This window comes from Suricata suricatta, chromosome 7, assembly GCF_006229205.1.
Source record: "Suricata suricatta isolate VVHF042 chromosome 7, meerkat_22Aug2017_6uvM2_HiC, whole genome shotgun sequence".
Lineage (NCBI taxonomy): Eukaryota > Metazoa > Chordata > Mammalia > Carnivora > Herpestidae > Suricata > Suricata suricatta.
This window is the reverse complement of record NC_043706.1, coordinates 40,434,074-40,450,506: the sequence shown is the minus strand read 5'-3', so window position 1 is coordinate 40,450,506 and position 16,433 is coordinate 40,434,074. Positions and strand designations below refer to the sequence as shown.

The window sequence follows — 16,433 nt, the reverse complement described above, 5'->3', positions numbered from 1 at the left end:
TAGCTCAGGTCATGACCTCATGGTTCATGGGTTCGAGGCCCACATCGGGCTCTGCGCTGACAGTGCAGAGCCTGTTTGGGATTCTCTCTTCCCCTCCCCTGCTCTCTCTCTCCCCTCTCTCTCTCAAAAAGGTCTTAAAAAATTTTTTTAATTAATTTCACCTGTTTCTTTTTACCTTTTTAAATCTGGCTCCTAGAAAATTTTGAATTACATATGTGGTTATAGTTCTGCTAGACCTCTCTGTTCTAGAGTAAGTAAGAAAATGGCACATTCTATGAGAAAAAAGCAGGATGGTGAAAAGGAGGGTCCAAGTGCAGAGTGAGGAAGGGGTGTTCATGGTAAATGCGGTGGTCAGGGTAGCCTCACTGAAAAGGTAACAAGACTGAAAGTAAGATAACCACATGTTGCCCCATCTAGGAGAAGAGTGCTCCAAGAAGCCAGTGCAAAGGCCCTGAGATGCAAGAGCACCCACAGTCCGAGGAACAGAGAGGCCAGTGTAATTGAACTCAGTGACCAAGGGGGATCAAAAGTCAGAGAGGCAGAGATGCAGAGGCTGCCTGGACAGTGCAGGGCCTTGTCAGGCTGTTGTATAAACTTTTGTTTTTTGTATTTTTTTCTGAGTAAAATAGTCCTGCAGAGTTCTGAGCCAAATGGTGACATGATCTGGCTCACAGTTTAACAGGCTCACTTTGGCTGTTGTGTGAGAATCAACTTAAGGGCAGGCAGTGGTGAGAGGAGAACTGGGAGGCCAGTTTATAAGGCTCTAGCACATATTCCCTTGGGATGATGAGAGCCTCTCCTTCCGGGGCTGTGGTGTGGATTCTGTGTTAACCAACAGAAAACCCAGGAGGTATGATGAGTGGCTACTAGACCAAAAGCTCTGTGGGTCAGGGACCTTGCCTTCTGTCTTCCTCACAACGTAGCCAGGAGAGGCAGAAGTCACCACCACCCCCTCAGCACCTCCCCCTGGAGGGGTACAACAGCCTCCTTTTGGCCTCCCTGCCTCCCCCACCACTGGGGTGCTTCTTTTCAAACTCCTCAACTGCTGCTCATCCCCTACAGGCTGGAGGCTCTTGGCATGGCATTGCAGACTCCCTGAGAGCTACCCCATCCCTGTCCTGCCTCTATGCCTCACCCCTGTGCACCTGAGTCCTCCTCATACCTTTGTTCATACCACCCCTTCCGCCTGGACTATCTGTTTCAACCACCTCCCCTCCCTGTTCTATCTCCTCCTAACCATTCTTTAAGGGGCTACCAAGAGGTAAGATCAAGAGAAGACCCCAGAGTCAGCCAAGCTGGATCAGATGCCCCCTCACGTTTATATAACTTTCTATTGACAGATTTACAGTCCCTGTGACTCCTCGCCCACCCACCCTCACCAGATCCTTGAGGAGCGGCATCAGTTATAACAGCATCCTTGGCCCTAGTGTGGTAGTTGGCCTGGTAAATACGGTTCGAAGGAATAAAAGAGAGGCAGGAGGAAATGGATTTGGAAGCATTGCTCATAAATGCCAAAGACCTAGACAGCTTCTGCCCTGGCCAGGACCGCGGGAGAGAAAGGCCCATGTGGCAAGACGGAGCTGGGAGTCCTCTCAGGAGCAGCCAGGGCATGGGTCCATCTTCCAAGGGCTCAAGGAACTCCAGGACCCACTATGTAACTTATCTACACCCTGGGGTCACAGGCTCCCATGAGCACCCTGTTACCACTCCTCGGCCTACTGCAGCCATGGCCCCATAGTCAAACTCAGCCCTTTCCTGTCCCCTCCAGGGCAGTGAGCTCAGACACATGGCCGGTTCCTTCCTCCACCAAAGGACAAGGCCTGGATCATGTGATTCCTGAAGGCGGCACTGCTCACAGTAAGCCCTTGCTCCTAAGGTGCTGCCTCTCGCTCCCATTTCAGAGCCTATTCCCACATACACACACATCATGAAAGAAGGCAAACGGGGTCCCCCAGGACCAGCTCAGCCAGAATGGAAGCAACCTGGCTCTCAGCACGAGATGGGCCACCCTGTCACCTATATACCTGGGACCCTTTTCCCAGACCTAAGACAAATGCCATTTTCCCCAAGGGAGGAGGGGAAGGGGGCAGGAGGGAGTCCAGAACAAGGACCCACTGGAGAAGGAGAAACCAGGAGGAGCTTTGAGATCAGAATTAAATTCTTTAATACAAAATGCTTTTTTTTTTTAAGATATATCTGTATTTCTTTGTTGTTGCTTAAAAATAAATATGTACTACGGAATATCTCGAAAAACTGTACTAGAGACAAAGATGTGATGTTAATATCTTTTTCCCCCACAATTATTACGGATAAACAGTAGCACCAATAAATAAATGATAACAAATATTAAAATTAAAAAAGGAGAGAGATTTAGTATGTAGAATTCTCTATTTTTTCTTGTTTTGTTTTTACATATAAAAACAGAATAGCAATGTCTATTTTATCAGAATCACATATATACATAAACATATATATATATATATATATATATATATATACACAAAACGCAAGTTGCCAAATATATATATAGTATGTAGATGTATATTGAAACCTTATTTCAAAGGAATGTGTGGTGGGGAACCAGGGGAAAGGGGAGGGCAGAGCTGAGTGTTAGCAAAATTAAATATCTGTTCAGGACAAGCTAGAGACTGTCACCGATCAGGGAAAGAGATTGGAAACATGAATTTTATACACAAAGACCAGTACAAATAAGAGTGCGAGAGAGAGCAAGAGAGAGATACATCTCATAAATAGTTGAAATTAAATATTAACCAAGAATACTGAAAAAAACCCTACTCTTTAATTAAATTAACTGTTTTAATTTCTAATTAAAAGGGATATTAAATAAGTACCATATATAAAACACTTTCTCTTTTCTCTGCCTCCACGGTGGGCACGTGGATCCTGCCCTGTCTCTGCCGCGGGGTTGGGTCTGGGGACAGAGGGAGGTTAACCACTCACACACACACAGCCAGGTCTCCTGGGGGGGGGGCGGGGGACAGCACTAGTGGTTTCAATGGTCTGAGGACATCAGGCCCTCCTGGGCTGCACCCAGGAAAGGGAGCTGGGAGAAGGCCAAGGCAGGAGGCCCTTCCCTTGGAGGACAAGCTGTCACCAGACGGCCCTTCCTCCACCAACATCTCTTCTCTTCGCCAAGACATCTGTCAGCGGCCTCCTGGGCACCTCGGGACCAAGCGGAAACTAGGTGAAGGCTGCCCAGTCTCCTGAATCTTCCAGGCAGTGCCCCTGGGGGCAAGATGCCCGTGCAGCATGTGGAGAGGATCCCCAAAGTACAGCAGTGTCCTGAGGCTCCCCAAACTCCTGGTCAGAGCCAGCGTCCTCGTCCCTGTACCTGTTGTCTGTCCATGTGACTCGGGGTAGAGGCTTGGGGCCAGGGCTGGGTTTGTCGGTGTTCCCAAAAGCAGGCCAAATTTGCCCCCGTGCCCTGGCCGTGCACACTCCTGGGCAGGGGAGGGGACCCCGGCCTTCCCAAGAGGGACCGAAAGATCATGCCAGAGTCTCTCCTCCCATCCTCTTCCCTGTTGGGATCTGGGTGGGAGCATTCTCCTCCCAACTCAAGTCCACAGCAGTCAAATACATCCAGTGAAGACACCAATAACATTAGCAATGTTAATTTAAAAAAAGAATATATATATTTTATATATATAAAATATATATATTTATTTTTATATATATAATATATATATATAAATGTTATGTATGTGGGTGGGTGTGTCTACAGGAATCCCAGAAATAAAACTCTCTAATCTTCCGGGCTCGGTGATTTAGCAGCAAGAAAAATAAAATGGCGGTCCAGTTCCAAGAGGGACCGTGCTTGGTCACCTGCCCGGGAATGCTTGCGCCGGAGTCTCGCCCTCCGGACCCAAAGTGCTCTGCGCAGAGTCTCCTCTTCCTTCATTTCAGGTTTCTGGATTAAGGACTGTTCTGTTGATGGTGATGGTGGTGTGGTGGTGGTGGTGGTGGCGGCGGCAGCGGCGTGGTGTCTGTGTCAGTCGTTCGGTATCAGTCTTTCCTGGTGAGAGGTCTGGTTCCCGAAACCCTAAGGGAGGCTCCTTCTTCCAGCCCGGCTCACCGCCTGGGCTTGTCACATCTGCAGGACATGGAGACAGAGGCCGGGGGTTAGGGCCAGGCGAGGGGACAGGGTGGTGAGGCAGGCGGCCTCCCCTTCCTGGGAGCCCGAGTCCCTGCAGCAGAGAGGAAGGTGAAAGCAGGGCTCTGTGCGAGGGGAGAGCCAGTCCCTGCCCACGGAGGCCCCGCTCGAGCAGCAGCTGCGTCCAGAACTCCCATCTGCCCTCCAGAGCTTACAGTCTAGTGGAGACAAGACAAGGACGAGGGGACAGTTCACCACAGGCAACAAAGGAGTACCAACTAACGAACAGCCCCTGCTTGACATTTCAGAGCTAGTGGTGACCAAAGGTGGATGAGTTAGTCAGCATAGAGTCCCTGCAGGACGAGGTGTCAGCTCTGCCTCTGTGCGGCTGGTTGGGGGGAAACAGTGGGGAGAGGATCCCGAGCAAGGGGCGGGGCTCCCCGGGGAAAGTGAGGCTCCCAAGGGAGCAGGAGCCAGAGAGGCGGCGAGGGACACATCTCCCATCCCCATGCCCTCCCCTCCAGGCCTCGGCTGCTGGTCCCATCTTTCTTGAGCCTGCCGGCGGCAGCAGGCCCCAGGCCCCAGGCTGCCCCTCCTATCCACTGTCGAAGCAGAGGGGACGCCAAGAACTTCCTTGTCATGCCCCTGCTCCTGGGCCGATTGTCATTTACCTTCTTTACAAAGAGAGATCAGAGCAGGCCCTGCCCTTCTGAGAGCCTGGGAATGAGGACCCTAAGCCTCCAATTTGGGGTGCTGAAACTCCCCCATAAGGGGGAGGTCTCTGGCAGTTAGGGTGACTTCTGTCAGCCCCCAGGTCACTTCAGACACCCCATCCCAGATACCTCTCTGGAGAATCATCACCACAGAAATCCTATAATGACAAGTCCCTTCCTTATCTTCCCCGAGACCCCAGAGCACGTGGGGACACCTCATGGGGTCCTGGAGGCAGGCAGAGCCCACGACCAGCACTCAGAACTTCCTGTCTCCACATACTACCAAGACAGACAGAAGTCTGCACAAACACCCCAGGGCCTGGTCCTCAGCGTCCCAGGAACAGCCACAAGTCACGGGAACACAGTGGGGCGGGAGATGGTGGCGGGGAGGCAACCACATTCCAAGAACTTGTTAATGGGACATCTGGACTAGCTGGGGACTCCCTGACACTGCTGAGGAATCCCCATGTGAGCCCCACACTAGGCAAAGCTTACCCTGGCCCGGAGGGCTCCCAGCCTTTGAGCATAGGCCAGACTGGTATAAACTTCATTCAAAGCATCAAAAGATTGCCAGTCAACCTGTCACGGCTCTGTGCTCCTGATCTGAACTCTGTCATGTATTCACTCACACACTTGACACTTTCTAGGTGCTCACTGTGGTCAGGACGCTGGTACAGATGCCTGGAGGGTCACCAGGTGACTAAAAGCCAGGCCCTGCCGTGAGGATTTTACACTCTAATGTTAGGAGAGTGGGCATGCCGGGGGGGGGGGGGGGGGGGGGGGGGGGGGGGGGGGGCCTGGGTGGTTCAGTCAGTTAAGCGTCCGACTTCGGCTCAGGTCATGATCTCGTGGTTCACAAGTTCGAGCCCTACATCAGGCTCTGTGCTGATGGGTCAGAGCCTGGAGCCTGCTTCAGATGCTGTGTCTCCCTCTCTCTCTGCCCCTCCCCTGCTCACGCTCTCTCTTTCTCAAAAATAAATTTTAAAAACATTTAAACCTAAAAAACAAAAAGGGAAGTGGACACACCCCCACCCCCACCCCATCCTGGGGGTGTTTGGAAATGTGTGGTCTGTTTGGGGTTGTCACCGTGACGACTGGAGTATTAAAGGTATCTAGTGTCCCCAAATGTTAAATCTCTTCCCCACCCTAAACCAACAGCCAGAGCCCATGCTGTCTGGGACCCTAGTCTGGGAGGGACTCAGACTTGCCCCTGTGAGAGACACTGAGGGGACGAGAAGCCCAGCAGTGCAGACTTCAGAGGGTGGTGGCAAGTCCCCCAGGAGCGTCTGCACTTGGTAGATGGCAGCGTCCCCCACACCAGGAAGGGCCCTCAATATTAGTAGCAAAGGTAGTCGTAACAATGTCAGGACCAACAGCCACCACAGGACACCGCAGGACCACAGGACACAACACTCAGCCTGCGTCCACACTGTCACATGAAGCCACAGCAGCCTGCCCCCTCAGGCAGCCAGGGCAACCTCCGAACAGGCCCTCCCAGGCTGGGCCGGCACCAGCTGCCCACCACAGGGGCCTCGCAAGCAGAGAAGACAGCGGTCAGTCACAGGCAGGCAGCTAGAAGCCGAGCAAGCAGCCGGCCCCTCTCTCTCTTCCTCTCTCTCCCCATCTCTGTGTGAAGCCCCTCTCTGCCTCGCTCCCCCTCTGGGAACCAACCTGCAAGTACGTTCGTTTAACTCAAGCTGCCTCGCCTTGCAACGCGAGTCTGTGTTTTTGCAGGAACATTTACACGTCTGCGGATCTTGTACAAACAAATGCCTTCTCCGCTCTGAGCAAGGCCCACAGGGACTGCAAAAAGGCAAAAGGAAAGACATCTAAGCTAGAGCATCAGCAGAGAGAGAGAGAAAAAAAAAAAAACCATGCAACACCCCCTAACAGTCTGCAGCTGCACCCCCACCCAGCTCGTTGGCCCCCATACCCTTCCATGCCCTGGAAGGATCCAAGTGCTGCAGCAGAAGACAGAGAGAGCGGCGGAAAAGAGGCAGCACCGGCTAGGAAGCCTGCCTGCAGGAAGAGGCAGACATAGATGGGCAAAGAGTGCAAGGAGAGGGCCACCATAAGGGGACTGTTGTCCCCAGGGACAAGTACAAGTCATGAGCCACAGGGCCCAACAGCCACCACCGCAGACAGAGCACACATTGACTCTCCACCTGCTGGCGACAGCATTCTGAGCTACCTTCTCCCTGCGCAAGGACTCATGCCCAGGCCCCTCCACCCAAGGAGGGCTGGAGGAGGGGCGTGTCGGGAGGCCAAGCCCAGAGGCAATATCCACAACCAGGCCACCAGTGACCAAAGGGCCCCCACCACAGCCTCCAACCCAAAGGAAGAGCCTCCAAACCGACAGGGAGGTTTCTGTGGGTGCTGTGGGTTCGACCAGAATAGGGGGCTCCCCTCAAGAGGCCCCAAATCCACAAGAAGGGGCCTCCATATGGTGTCTGACCCCACCTCAGATGACAGTAAGCTGCCTTGCATCACTCACGCCCCTTTCTCGTGCCACGTCTGCCCTCCCCACCACCCGCACCTTCCAGACAAGTGCAGAAGCCTGGAGCAGAGGAAACCAGTTGGGTGAGCAGGCACCAGCGCCTGGCACCCGTGCCAACGTGGGCCCGCCACCAGTGCCCAGTGGGTGAGAGAAAGGTGGTGCCCAGCCAAGCCATTGCCCCCTCCCTGAGTCCTCCAGGTCCACTCTGCCCACCTACCCACCCCAACCCCAGACCAGCAACACCACCACCAAATCTAGCCACTGGTGCCAATTAGTGGAGCAAGAGTGAGAGAGAGAGAGACACTGTGGGGAGAGGAGGAGGAAAGCTGGGAGAGGAAGGCGGGGGCAGGGTTAGGGGGTCCTGCAGGTGGGACTTTGAGGGGGGCCAGGGAGGCTCCAGGCAATGAGACAGCGGAGACACCACGTACACGCTCCAGGATTTATACCGGGATTTCTTGCGCTTTCTTTTTTGCCCCTTTCCCTTTCCTCGAACTGATTTTCTGGAAAATAAAAAAACAGAGACAGACAAAGAGAAAGCGAGGGGGAAGGGGAGAGGAAAAGAAGCAGTGAGGAGGGTAGGGTGTGGGACACACTCCCTGGAACGAGGCGGTGGGAGACTGACTGACTCCAGGAAAGAGCTTGCACATGTACACGCACACACCGGGTGGGGCAGCAGACACTCACGGCTCCTTCTTCTCTTTCGGCCACCCTGGGGTGGCCAACCCACCCTCGGGCAGTGCTTTGAGTGGGGAGCCAAGGGCTGGGCGGAGGGCACAGGCCCCAAAGGCCTGCATGCTCACGATAGCTCCTGGTGGCGGGCAGGGGGCAAAGCCCTCTGGGCAGGCTCTTTGCCCAGCATCCCTGTACAAGTGTAACCCTGAAGGTCGGGGGCTATAAAAGAGTTTGGGGAGGTCGAGAACTTGATGTGATGGGGGGGTGGGGGGGTGCAGGCTGTGCTTCAGGCACCTTCTGCCTTCATTTCCGAGTGCAGTAGCAAAGGGGTCCCTCCAGGGGCCCTGCCTCTGCAAATCCCAGTGTGGGGGAGCAGCTACATTGGGAGCTGGCTCAAGACCAAGGGCGGCACATGAAAGGCGCCAGCCTGCCCAGCCATAGCCTGGGCCGAGAAAAGGGGATGGGTGCCCTCAGAGCCCCAGGCAGGCTGTAGGGTGGGGTGGGAGTTCGGAGGCATGGGAGAAGCCTGGGCGTTACTTGGCAGGGAGTTCTCTCCCCAGCCTGCCAAAGCCTGCTACACCATCTCACCAGACTCTCTTCCGAGCCCAGGCGAGCCCCCCACTCTCCCTGTGGGCAAAGCAGGCATTTGGGAAACTGGCAAGGGGGGCAGGCTGAAGCCTGTCCCCCTCAAGGGAACCAGTGCTCTCCACATCTGCCAGGCCAGAGGATGCCCAGAATGTCTGCCACCGGGGAAGAAATGAGGGGAAGGCACTGAGGAGAGGGGCCAGACTATTCCCCCAGGAGAAAGCACTGGGAAAGGGGTCTACACACACACAAACTCTCTCTGTCTCTCTCTCTCTCTTGTCTCTCTCTCTCTCTCCCTCTGAGTCTACTCTCCCAAATCACTGCTCTGGTAGCCACAGCAATTGTAGAAGTTGGGGACTTAGGGAAGGGGGAAGGGGTTCGGGCCTAGGAGTTCCTATGTTCCTAGAGCTTTGGGGGCAGATGGATGGTGAGGTGGGAGAAGGAAGGGCACAGGTGCTCTCTCTCATTCTCTTTCCCTGCAGGCTCGTCCTCCTTGCCACCTTGCCAGATGCTCACCTGCTCTGGAAGGCTCACTGCCCCCAGACTGTGCCCCCTGCTCCATCCTGACCCAACACTCCATCCTGAGCAACTAGAAGCCTCAGGAAATGACCAACATTCAACTCCTTTCTCCCTGGCCAGGAGGGCTGAGTGTCTCCAGCCTGCCTTGCTGCTACAGGAAGGCACCACCAAAAAAAAACATCTCAGCTGTTCCCAAGTCCAATCGTGCCACCAACAGTAGCCACCATAGGTGACTGTTTCCTCCGACACACAAAAGCTGGCCTCTCTGCCACCTACTCCCTCTCCCTGTGGGTGATGGGAGCCCAGAACAAGCCAGGGAGTCAGTGTCCACACTGCCCCCTGACACACCAAGTCCCGCCCAGGAATGACCCTGGAAACCTGGAACGCATTGTCTCTTTCAAAGGAAGCTCCAGGCTCCAGGCTCCAGGCTGGGTTTTGTCCCTAATTCTAGAGCCATAATCCTCGAGTTTGCTCAATCCCACTACTACCACCACAAGTCCTTGTGGGACCAACTCCCTGACCCAGTGAAGCCATCAGCCACCCCCCCACCCTCCCCCACCCACGACAGAGGAAGCCAAGAACCCCAAACCAAGATAACCAGCCAAGGAGAGGGAGAGGAGCTAAAGTCATGGCCACTTACTTTTCTTGCCTTGCTCTATCTTTCTTTGGTCTGCAGCGGGCAGAGAAAAAGAAAAGAAGAAAACAGGCGTTCAGATGGTGATGGTAACAACAAGAATAGTAACACACTACTACAACATACCAATGCAGTTTTAATCTCTTTACCCAAAATAACATGTTGAATCCTTCTAACAATGCTATGAGGTACGTAGCACGACTGTGCCCATTTCCAGGTGTAGAAACTGAGGCACAGTGAAGTAAAATTAAAATAGCCCAAGGTTCCACAGTTGGAAGGTGGAAATGGGCCAACAAGTGGAACACGCTTTTAACCCTGCCGCCACTTGCCGCATGGACGCACCCGTGACCCCACCCTCACCTGCATTCACATTTGCTGTGCTGTAGGAAGCTCATCTCCCCTATGTGCTGGCCTTGATGAGGTTTGATCCGCATAATCTAGAGGGAAAGGAAGCAGATCACAGAGGTTAGTGACCCAGCCAGCCATACCCAGAGGGGACACCCCATGGCTCTTGCCACTCGGCACCCAGGGGTTCTACAGAGCAGGGGTGGGGGATAGCGGTAGGAGGGACCAGGGGCTCTGCCAGAAGGAGCCTCAGGCCCACCCCAACTCCCCACCCCTGCTGACCTCAAGGAGCCCCTGCTCTTCTTGAGGGCAGACATGGCTGCACGGGTTGGCCAGGCTGGGAATTCAGGTCCTGGGTTCTTGCCGGTCCCAATCCCTCCCCTCCTTTTATTGCTTCTAAGCTTTACCCTGACCCCTAGTAGCTACCCAAGAACCACCCTCCTTAGGGTCTCAGAGCTCCCTCCCACCCTGTTCAAGCTGAGACGCGCCCTGTCACCGGGAAGCACCAAATGACGGGCTTTTAAAACTCTCCATGGACCAGGCTCATCCAGCTTCCCAAACAGAGCCTCCAAGGAGCAAGGGCCCTCTCCTCCAAGAGAGGGAGAGAAGGACTCCTGTCACAGGTGTCAGGTCCTCCTGAGCCCAGCGGCAAAGGTCAGAGAGGAGAAGGTGGTAGAGATTTGCTGGGAACCCAGGACTGGGAAATGTAGGCACCTTTTTCTCCAAAGAGGGCAAGACTCCCCACATGTTCCAGTGACTGACTCAGAGGCAGGAGCGGAGCAAGTCAAGTCTGGCTCCTCCTCTCAAGAGCTGCCCAGCAAAGGGCCGGGGACCACCTGTTCCCCAAATCTGACCCCTCCCCGCCCCCACTCCCTGCCGATGCCCACCTGCATGGTGATGTTGAACTCCTCGGTGGGCACACACTCCAGGCCCTCATCATTGCAACAGCCCCCGCACCGCATCAGGGGCACGCAGGATGGCTTGAAGATGTACTCGATCTCATCGGGGTACTCCTGGAAGATGTCCACCAGGGTCTCAATGGGACGGCAGTAGCTGCGCTGGTAGACATCCATGAACTTCACCACTGCATGGGACGGGGTGACACATGAGCCCCATAGGTCGCACAAGAGATGGCCAGCTCCCATCTCCGCCCAGCTTTGGAAGGCCACTCCTGAGGGTTCCCGTGAGAGGTACCCGCTTTCCGGCCAGTCCTTCCAAAACTCTAACTTAAGCCCCTCCAGCTGTGGTTGAGTTGATCTAAGCTGCCCATGAAAGGAGCAACAGCCAGCCTGGCAAACCTACTCCCCGTTTCCCTACAATCTCTGCTGTACCACCACCGTACACAATAGCCATTTAATGAGCACTTATTATATGCTGAGCAATGTGTAGTCCCCAGTCTCCGTGGCAGACAATTCTCCCCACAGGATACCGTGAGGTTCCAGCAGGAAGCCCATTTTACCGAGAGGGAAAAGGGAGGTTCAGAGAGGCTGAGTAACTTGCCTCAAGGCCACACTTCCCCATAGTAGAGTTAAAATCAGTTCTGACATCAAAGCCTTCCCAAGGCAAGCAACACCGTGTGAAAACAGAGGCCCAGCATCGTAGGGGGTGCTGTGCCACCTACCAGACCCCTCCCCAGACACTGGCCGGGGAAGAGGTGAACATCAGCTCAGGGCCTGGGCCTGCCCGGAATCGGCAGGTAGCATGGGTGGGCACCGGCCACTGACAACCCCGCCCAAGAGGGCAAACTGCTTGCATCATGGAAAAAACGGGGCTGCCATTGCAGCCACAGAGCATTTCTAGAAGCTGATCTGGAGGGAGAGCAGGGTAAAGACAGCTTCCCAGGCTGGCCATGGATGCTGGGTGCACTGGAGCATGAAGGGGTAATTCTAGGCCACAGAGGCGGGGTCCTTGAGAATAGATACTCTCAGGACCTGGACAGAGGACTCCAAATTGTGGCCAAGCCTGCCTCTCTCCCTTTCTCTCTCTCTCTCTCTCTCTCTCTCTCTCTCTCTCACACACACACACACACACACACACACACACACACACACACACACCACATAGTAATCCTGTCCCTGAAATGTCTTTCCTCTACACAGGAGGAAACAGCAGCATCCAGCCCACGAAGAAGTCCAGGCTCAGGCTATGACTTGGTGTAACCTTGGGCCAGTCCCTCCCTCTCTGGGCCTCAAACTGCACATCTGTGTAAGTGGGTTTGGGGGTGGGGCGTGTTTAAAGACCCTGAGAGTGAGGCTGAAATGTGGGGTTTTGTCTTCCATTTCCAGCCCCTGTGAATAAGGACTCTTTCTCAGCCCAGGTAACTATCTAGAACCTCACCAAGGCATGTGAAGGGCCACCCCCTAGCCTGCCTCTCTCCCAAAGCACGCAGAGCCTCCCCCTCCCTCCAGAGGGTTAAGGAAGATGAGCCCCAGGGAGGAGGGTGGGGGTATACATACAATAGGAGGGTTAAGGAGAAATGGGGAGCTGAGGGGAAGGCCACAGGTGTGAAAACAGCAGGACAGTCCCTGGCCTTGCCTGAGGGCTACTTCCCCTATGCTGACGACAGGCATAGAATTCTCCTCCACCCTCAGAAAGGGTTAAGGTAAAGTATCATCAAAAAAGAGTATAAATGAGACCAGGGATCTGAAGAAGCCCTTTTCTAAGCCAAGTCTGTATCAAAGATGACTAAAGAATTCTTGACCTGACACCATGTCATGGTTGGGGACAGGGGTGGCCAGGTTTGGGGCCCCACCCACGACAGGAAAGCAGAAAGGTCTGGCTGAGGAATTCCTTGGAAAAGCTCCCTGGAATCCCCAAGGGCCGTAGGAGGGAGGAAGAGGGGGTAACCTCACCTCTACCTTCCACACCCAGGCCACTGCCTCCAAGGAAAGCTGCCCTGCTTCTGCCCAGGCCACTTCTGTACAGGCCACTTCTGTACAGGCCACAGACACACGTCTACTCCAACATCAAGCTGTCTTGCTTTTCCTTACTTCTTGAAGATAATCTTTTCTCAAAGCAAACAAAGACCGTTTGTCTTGCCTCTCCCAGACCACAGAGACCACTGGGAGACTGATGGGGGGGGCGCACACTGGGAGCCAGGAGCTGTGAGGGGCACAGGCCATGGACTGACTGGGAAGCCAGGCCCGGGGCCAAGGAAAGAGCTCCTGAGTAAAGGAGGCAGAACCGGCTAGGCATCACCACCAACCCTGGGAGTGCAAACACCCGCCCCTGGCCACTACGCTGGATTTGGGTCAGGAAAACTCACCCAGAGGAAGACCCCAGGGCCTTCTCTCCACAGAGGTGGAGAGCTAGGGGAGTGGCATCGGGCATTCCTCCCCCGGGCTGAAGCAGAGGCCACATTCAGTGTTGGGGGAGAGCCAGGGCTTCCCTGGAGAAAAGGGAGGGTCCCGGCTCCAAACCACAGAGGAACAAAAGGCAGGCGGACTCTAGTTGGGCAGGGGGCGGGGCACCTGGGAGCTACAGCCAGCCCTCTGCTGGCCCAGGAGGGAAATTCACAGCACCCAAACCTATCCTACCCAGGGGGCAGAGGAGAAGGTAGGGCCTTCTCTCCACCTCCTAAGGAAAGCAGACTGTGGGGAGGGGTCCCAAGAGGTTGGGCCCCCTGCACCGCCAGCTCATGCACAGCTAGTTCGCTGGACAGCAAGGGCTGCAGGCCCTTCCACGCAGGCCCCACAGGTGTGAGGCAGCTGGGTGGGATGTGACACAGAATACCCATCCTCCCCGGCAGGCCCATCCGGACAAGGGACACCTCCCTCGACACCTGAGATCTTTGAACCCTGCCTTCCTGGTCTGTGCTCACGGCTGCCTCTCCAAGTAAGATTTTACTGGAAAGAGACTAAGGAAAGGGTAACAAGTCCTATTTCTAGCAGAGGCCTGACTGGGAAAGAGGGTCCTCCAGAACGAAGGGTTACTCTCCTGACGCTCCCCTCTTCCCTTCTTGATCCCCATCCCTACCCCCACAGACCTGAAAGAAAGGAATCGGTCCTCCCCACCCATCCCCTGGGGAGACAGGGTACCCCATCCAAGAGCTGGGGGGACTCACCTTCGTGGGGTTTGTGCTCTCCATCTGCCATGGGCGCAGCCTGGGACCACTGAGGACAAAACACAGAGCAAGGCACGGGCATGAGCAGGGATGCAAAGGCCCGGCCACCAGCCCAGCCAGCAGCCTCTGGCTTCTCCAGGGCTGCTGAGTGGAACAAGACACCTGCAAGGCTCCCCGCAGCACAGAGCATGCCCACCAGCCCTGCACTGCTCCAATTCTGAAGGAAGAGAAAGACTAACCCAATATTGGGAGGTGGGAAACTCACATATACAGCAGAAAAACATCAGAATGCTGTGCTGTCCGGGTCCCTGCCCCTTCCCCCACATTACCCTCCCCCCCCCACACACATACACACAATGACCCATTGCTGAGTTAAGTTAATTTTCTCAGACCCCTGACTCCCTGGTCCAGAGCCACAGTAAGTATTAAGGTCAAAGAGGAGGACAAATTTGGACTGGGGCAGGAAGGAAGGACTGGGGGCGAGAAAAACAACATGGTGACCTTCTCCTGCTGACATGACAAATACCAGGGTGAGCTGGTGCCTGGGAGGGGGGTGCAGAGGAACGAAGGGCGCCAAGCACCCTCCCCCATCCAAACTCCTCCTTCCTCAGACGTTCAGCAAATATCCTCAGGTATATTCAGCAAGCCTACAGGTTGCCTAGATGGTAAAACCAGGGAGGAAACCATTGGGGGAGGGGAGAGCCCATTTCTCCCAAGACACAAACGTGCCCAGGGCCTAAATGTATTCCCAAAGCCCCAAGCCTCACGCTCCCCAGCTCCCCACCTCGCTCCCCAGCTCCCCACCTCGTTCTCTGGTTTCTTCTCCCTCCCAGACTGGGCAGGGGCTGGGGCGGGGGGGTTCCCAAGTCCCTCTCACCTGGCTGAGCACTCTCAAATGAAACCCGGGAAAGCCTTCTATGCCTTAGCACTGCCCAGCCCCTAGGGGGCCCCCTGCACTTCCTAGGCCTGAGGCTTCCCCAATCCTCCCCATCCCTCCCCACCCCCACCAGATCATTCCTCCCCTCCCCACAAGCTGTGAAGGTCAACAAGCCCAACCATGTGGACCTGACAGCTAGGAGCAGGCTAAGGCTTCTCCCAGCCCTTCAAGGGGGCCTTGGGTTCTTACCAGCTACCCATCTCACTTGCCCTTCTTCAGGGGCAGATCCCCACCAGCAGAACTGTACTCTAGCCCACGGAACTGCAGACCCCCCTGACAGAGTCTCACTGTCTGTCTCCTTCCCACACATCCCCAGTGCACCCCAGATCCCCCAGCCTTGCCCCTAGGGCGAAGGTCAGGTAACATTTTCCAGGATCCCAGCTGGATGGCATTCCACTGCAGCTCTCCCCTCAGGGACCCCCTGGAGTCTCAGCTTTGCCCCTTACCCATTTCAATGATATCCTCTGGCTTCCTTCTGCCAACTTTCTCCCTATGTCCTCCCCTCCTCCTGGGCCCCAAGGAGGGAAGGGGACAGAAACTTCTTAACCCCCTCCAAGAAGCCAAGGGGCACTGGGAGGGGTGATTCTAGGCAGGGAGGGGCCAGGTGCCCTTCTCTGGGGGCCTCTGAAGGTCACAGTGTGGCCAGGCTGCCACTCCTCTCCCTCCCCCCCTCCCTTGGAGGCCTGGAGCCAAGGCCTTTGTGCCAGGGTCTGAGGAACTCAGAGTGGCAGCAGGGACCCCAGCCCATTTCCTTCCTTCTCCCCCTCTCCAAGGGGACTCTGGCTGAGGGAAGGTACAAGAGAAGAGCATAAAGGACCCTTTATGTGACTTTTTGAAGTAAGTTGGGTGGGCAAGTTTGGAGTTCCAAAAAACCACCTGCTCCTGCTCCAATACCCCATGTCACCAGGACAAAGTGTGTTTGCAAGGCCGGCAGGAGCTCCTTCCAAAGGTGCCGGGAAAGCTGGTCCCACACTGTCCGTATCACAGCAAAATTTAAGCCATTTTTCCAAAAAGTGTAAAGGGGAATAATGACACTCTTTAATTCCTCCCTTAGCCCATCCCCAGAAAAGCTAAAGGCACAGCTTGAAAGTGTGGGGGAGGGGAACAAAGCAGACTGTCACCAAGTCCGGACTTTAGGTAGTCTGACAAAGCACCCGAGTGGGCTCCTGTACCCCGACCTCTGACAGTGATCATCCCTTCCCTGGCCTCGGGGGTCGGAGAGGGACTACACGGGTCTTCTCGGCAGAGGGTAGTGGAAAATAGAAGGGTGGCAGGGGCTTCTCTCCACTTTAGGGAGGAAATGGGGAAGGGGTGTCAAGAAATTCCTCCTAGCACAGGAGAGGGCTAGGGGCTGGGG

The 16,433-nt window shown here is 55.1% G+C and overlaps 1 protein-coding gene across 1 annotated transcript in view; it reads right to left on the bottom strand.

Moving 5' to 3' along the window:
* Window positions 1–2,140: 2,140 nt before the first annotated feature.
* The window catches only part of VEGFA (vascular endothelial growth factor A), an 18,326-nt gene continuing 4,033 nt past the window's right edge, over window positions 2,141–16,433 (bottom strand). Inside the window, exons 4-10 of the mRNA XM_029943170.1 lie at window positions 14,140–14,188; window positions 10,964–11,160; window positions 10,092–10,168; window positions 9,738–9,767; window positions 7,750–7,821; window positions 6,496–6,627; window positions 2,141–4,111 (exon numbers count right to left, since the gene is read on the bottom strand). Coding sequence (XP_029799030.1) covers window positions 4,090–4,111; window positions 6,496–6,627; window positions 7,750–7,821; window positions 9,738–9,767; window positions 10,092–10,168; window positions 10,964–11,160; window positions 14,140–14,188 — 579 coding nt within the window. The 3' untranslated portion in view covers window positions 2,141–4,089. The remainder of the gene's footprint in view (window positions 4,112–6,495; window positions 6,628–7,749; window positions 7,822–9,737; window positions 9,768–10,091; window positions 10,169–10,963; window positions 11,161–14,139; window positions 14,189–16,433) is intronic.